At 43.0% G+C, this 5613-nt stretch overlaps 1 protein-coding gene across 1 annotated transcript; it reads left to right on the plus strand.

Moving 5' to 3' along the window:
* Positions 1–1476: 1476 nt before the first annotated feature.
* LOC103682385 (phytanoyl-CoA dioxygenase, peroxisomal-like) lies at positions 1477–5610 on the plus strand (the record flags this gene model as incomplete). Its single annotated transcript, XM_008711978.1, has 3 exons — positions 1477–1625; positions 2241–2409; positions 5464–5610. Coding segments are annotated over 3 exons (465 nt in total), but the record flags the coding sequence as incomplete, so codon positions are not given.
* Positions 5611–5613: the final 3 nt, after the last annotated feature.

Raw genomic sequence — 5613 nt, forward strand, 5'->3', positions numbered from 1 at the left:
ATGCAGCCCTGGGTCGTGCTCTGTACTCAGCAGGGAGTCTGCTTCTCCCTCTCACTCTGCTCCTGCCCCTGCCCATACTTGCTGTCTCTCCTTATCTCTACAGAGAATAAATACATTTTTTCAGGTCATGATCATATGGGTCGTGATATGCAGCCCTGGGTCGTGCTCTGTACTCAGCAGGGAGTCTGCTTCTCCCTCTCACTCTGCTCCTGCCCCTGCCCATACTTGCTGTCTCTCCTTATCTCTACAGAGAATAAATACATTTTTTAAAAAAAATTCATTATACATATTGTGTGTTGCCAGAACTTGTTCTAATTAGAACCAGGAAAATTTTGAAGACCTTGACTTTAATTTTTATATGTATTTTAAAATTCAGAAGGGTATAATCTGATTTTTCAGATTCAAGCATGTTATACCTCATTTAAGTTAGCCTGTAGTTTGTGGTCCTACTGCTATGTGAGCTAGTATCTTTGGTTTATCTTAAATTACCTTTGTAGGGGAAGACACTGATCTCCATGGTTTATTCTCATAGAGCCACATTTCTAATCTAGAAGAATGGATGGGGTGATCTGAGTTTGTGCACATGTCATGTAGTTATTTGGATTTTGTCACTTTGATTTCTTCTAAGAATGTATGATCTAGACAACTTAAAATATAAAATCTATTGAACTTGTTTCCCACCTGAACAACCATACATAGTCATTAGAGAACAAATTCAAAAATCAGAGAAATAAAAGGAATTTTAAAAATTATTCACAATTCCATTACATAAAGGTAATCACTTAAAATTTTTTTTTATTTCTTTGCATATTTTTCAAGTAGTATCTTGGTTTTACACAAATCTAACTATATTTTATTATACTAAGCATTGTCCATGCTATTATATGCTCTTCATTTTTTAAAAAAAGATTTATTTATTTAAGAGAGAAAGACAGTGCACACATTGCAAGTGGAGGGAGGGGTGGAGAGAGAGAATCTCAAGCAGACTCCCCACTGAGCCCGAAGACCACTGTGGGGCTCAGTCTAGGACGCATGAGATCGTGACCTGAGCCAAAATAACTAGTCTGCGCTTAACTGACAGAGCCACACACGTTCCCCATGCTCTTAATTTTTAATGCCTAAGTCCTATCCCATTGAATGGATGTAATTAATTAATTAATTATTCTCCCTTTTTTTTTTTTTTTTGTGACAGTAGTAGTTAACGTTTTGGATTCAAACCTTTTTTAAAAATAGTCAGATTAAGGGAGCCTGGCTGGCTCAGTCGGAACAGCATGTGACTCTTGATCTCTGGTTTGTGAGTTCGACCTCCACAATGGGTATAGACATTACTAAACAAAATAAACCTTAACCTCAAAGACTTGTTTTTAAAAAAAAAATGTTCAGCTTATTTCCTTACAGTGAAGAAAAAATAGAAATGCTGGGTGGAAGAGTATGAACGTGTGTCAGGCTCTCGATACATATTGTTGGGTATGATTTTTCTGCTGGACTTACTTGAAATTTTTTTTCTCCTTTAGGTATACTCGGGATAATAATGTTCTAAGCCTAGAACAGAGACAATTTTATGAAGAAAATGGGTATCTTGTCATTAAAAATTTGGTATCTGATGCTGATATTAAACGCTTTAGGTACAGTGACCCTTCCTTATTTTACAGAAATACGTTGTATGTTTGCAATGGGAACGTGAGTAAGATTAGCATGTGTGTTCAGATATTTTTCAGTGATTGGCTCATTGGGAAGTGGTTAGGAACATGAGCTCTGGAGCCAGACTGGCTGGCTTTCATCTTAGCTCCACCACTTCTGTTGTGTGTCCTGGGGCAACTTTGCACACCTCTGTTTTCGCAACTGTAAAATGGGGATAATAACAGTACTTATACCCTAGCCTTGCTGTGAGGGCTGAATTAGGTGAAGTACACACAGAGGCCTTCGAACGGGCCCTGGCCTATGGTAAGTATGAGAGAAGTATTTGCCATTATCACTCAGGTGCAACCAAATCACAGAAGTTTCCCCATCGTTCTGTTAGGCTAAGGAATACGTGAATTCCGGCCTTACAGTGAGGAGACAGGGGCTTCTGAGCTGGCCATTTTCCCTTTCCCTTCCTCAGAACTACCAAGCCTGGCCTGGAGGTTAGCCTGGTGCAGAGACACCCCCCACCCCAATCTTTGAGAATCTTTCCACAGAAGAGGCCAGGGAGGTGCCGGGAGGCTGCGGTAATGGCATCATCTGCCAATTTATTTTTCTAGGAACGAGTTTGAAAGGATCTGCAAAGGGGAGGTGAAACCAGAACAAATGACGATAATGAGAGATGTGACTATTGCAAAATCAGAATATGCTCCAAGTGAAAGGACAGTTTCAAAAGTACAAAGTTTCCAAGAAGATGAGGAACTCTTCAGATACTGCACTCTCCCTGAGGTTTGAGAACCTTCCTGAGTTTTCTTTTCCTTTAAGTGAATAGCCCATCTGCATGCTTGTCTCTGGAATTGCTGCCTACACTTTCTCTGGCCCCTTGTCTTGTGCCTGGTGAGCAATGGTTCTCAATTGGGGGCTGACATCTGGCGGTGCCTGGAGCCACGTTGGGGTGGCACTGGGTGGGGACCGTGTGCTGCTGGCTTCTAAGGTCCAGAGGTTGGGCATGCTGCTAATGGAGCCCAGGGATCCTATAACGTGCAGAAACCCCCCTCCCCCAAATAATGAATTATCCAGTCTCAAATGTCAGTAGTGGCCAGATGGAGAAACCCTGCTCTGGAGTCTGGTAATTATCCTTGGTTGAGAAGGGTGGGAATTCTGCCTTAGAGAGAGACAGAGTTCTCTCACTCTGGACATGGGCATATCAACAGGAGGGACATTGCAGATCTGATACCCTGGACATCCGTTTGTTGTTTCTTTTGGTTTTATGACTCTGGTCAGTAGAGGTTTAAGTTTGTGTTTAGATTGAAACTCGTTTTTAAAAAATTATTATTCTTTGAGAGTAATTCATATTTATAAAGATATCTACATAGGACAGAAGGGCTTACAATGAAAAGGAAAGTCTCCCACCTGCCAGCCCCACTCTCTGCCGAGCTTTCTGGTGCATTCAGCGAGAATTCCTCCACGGCAGGTGCCTCTCTATACCCCCACCTTTTGTGTCATGTGGGAACATACTGGTTTCACCAAGTTTTTTCCACTTATAATAGATCTTAGACATCTTTCCATATCACTTATATATTAATCTATATCATACTTTAAAACTACTGAGTAGCATCCCATTGCATAAATGTACCACAGTTAATGAACCATTTCTGTAGAATGGTTTAAAGGACACTTTGCATGTAGCTCATGTTAGAAATTATAACCCCAAGTGCTATTAGAAAATTTGCCTCATGGGGGCTCCTGGCTGGGTCAGTTGGTAGAGCATGGGACTTTTTTCTTTTTTAAGATTTATGTATTTATTTTAGAGAGAGAGTACAGGCAGGAGTTGGGGGAGGCGCAGCGGGAGAAGGAGAGAGAAAATCTCAAGCAAGCTCCCCACTGAGCATGGAACCTGACATGCGGCTGGATCTCTGGACCCTGAAATCATGGCCTGAGCCGAAATGAAGACTCCGCTACTTAACCAACTGAGCCACCCAAGTGCCCCGAGTATGTGGCTCTTGATCTCTGGGCTGTGAGTTTGAACCTCAGACTGGGTGTAGAGGTTACTTAAAACCAAAAACACCCCCCAAAAGAAAACAACCCCCCCCCAGAAAAGTTAAAAAAAATGGGATACCTGGGTAGTTCAGTCGGTGAAGAGTCTGCCTTCAGCTCAGGGCTGGATCTTTGGGTCCTGGGATTCAGTCCTGTATCAGGGTCCTTGCTCAGTGGGAAGTCTGCTTCTCCCTCTGCCTACTGCTCTCTCTCGGTCTCTCTCAAACAATAAATAAAATCTTTAAAAAACAAAAGTTAAAAAATAGTTTAAAAAAAAGAAAGAAAATTTGCCTCATGAAAGAGACTGTACAGGTAAGCCACCTATGATGTCCAGCCCCTCGGGTTGGGGACAAGAGGGGACGTGGCCCCTCTGAACCATCCACTCTTCCCAAACTCAAGTCCTGCTTTGGAAATGGAACTTGTGAGCATCGATCAAGGAGGAAAGGCTTGAAGTGAGAGGCAACACAGGGTAGATTAAGCACGACCAGGACATCCAGGCTTCCCACCTCTCTAAAGTGTGAACCATGCACCTGCTGGCTCATGCAGTGATTTTTAGGAGGTGGGCATGATTTTAGTAGTTGGGTATTTATTTTTATGTGTATTGGAAAAAATAACCAGCACATCTAACCTATGACCTCAGGAATAAATCAGGAAAAGACATGAGTTAGTTTAGGAAAATTATTGGCTAACTATATTGGGCAGCTCTGTGAAGTACGATAGAAATGGTAAAATGGCTCATGAGTGTCACTGAGGTTTAGAAATTACTGGTCGGAGGCACCTGGCTGGCTTAGTCGCGGGAGCATGAGACTCTTGATCTTGAGGTTGTGAGTTTGAGCCCCATGGTGGGATTAGAGATTAGTTAAAAAAAGAAAGAAAGAAAATACTGGCTTAAGGGAATCCCCAAAGTTGACACGCCTTATTAAAACAAAAAAGTATGAGGCTTGACTCCTAGGACTTTGGTACCATTTCAAGCATTTCATGCTCCAGTTGCCCATATTCCTTATACACGGGGTCAAATAGTGAGAAAGCAGTAGAATATGCTTCATTTTTTGGAGTCAGACAAAATATCTTTTCCATTTAACTGGTTCTGCCACTTGGCAGTTTATTAGCTTCAGGCTTATTTCAATGGGGTGTTCACGTTAATGATTCATTCATGGGGCATTACTTTTCAGGGGTCGCTGTGAGGTGTAGGTGGGCTGATGCAGAAAGCCCCTGGCAGATAGTAGGCATAAAACGCCGAGTCCTTCCTGCATGTACGCCTCCCTCGGTGGGTTAGATGCAAGGAGGTAGCCCCCAGCTGCCAGAGCTCGGGCCGAACTCAGGCCTCTGGGTCCCATGCTCTCCAGCCCCTGTGCCCATGTCGTTATTGAACACCCTTCCTCCACCAGGATAGCGACTCTATGGGGGCAGGGACCTGCTCATCTCATTCCCTACCGTGCCTCCATTTCCTGTCACTCTGGCAGGTTTGGAGCCATCGGTGAAGAGCTGTGGAATGGTCTGATTGTGCTCTGATTGTGAAGGGTCCAGGTGCTCTTCTCTTTTCCTCTGGGCTACGCATGGTTGCTGCACCTGTTGGGGCCTCTCATGGTCCCTTCTTTTCTTTTTTCTTAAGTAGGCTCTATGCCCAACGTGGGCTTGAACTCACGACCCCAGATCAAGAGTTGCATGCTCTACCAACTGAGCCAGCCGGGCACTCCTACCAAGTGTTTAATTCTTAGCATCTTGGCTTTTGTACGGATAATTGTACTTTGTGCCACTTTTGTGCATTGGATTTCTCATGAAATGTTTCTTCCTCTTTTCTCTTAGGTTCTGAAATATGTGGAGTGCTTCACTGGACCCAATATCATGGCAATGCATACAATGCTGATAAACAAACCTCCAGATTCTGGTAACGGTCTTATTTGTTATGGAGAAGTGAAAGAGAAAGAGAAAGAGAAAGAGAAAGAGAAAGAGAAA

This window comes from Ursus maritimus, unplaced genomic scaffold (assembly GCF_017311325.1).
Source record: "Ursus maritimus isolate PB19 unplaced genomic scaffold, ASM1731132v1 scaffold_649, whole genome shotgun sequence".
NCBI lineage: Eukaryota > Metazoa > Chordata > Mammalia > Carnivora > Ursidae > Ursus > Ursus maritimus.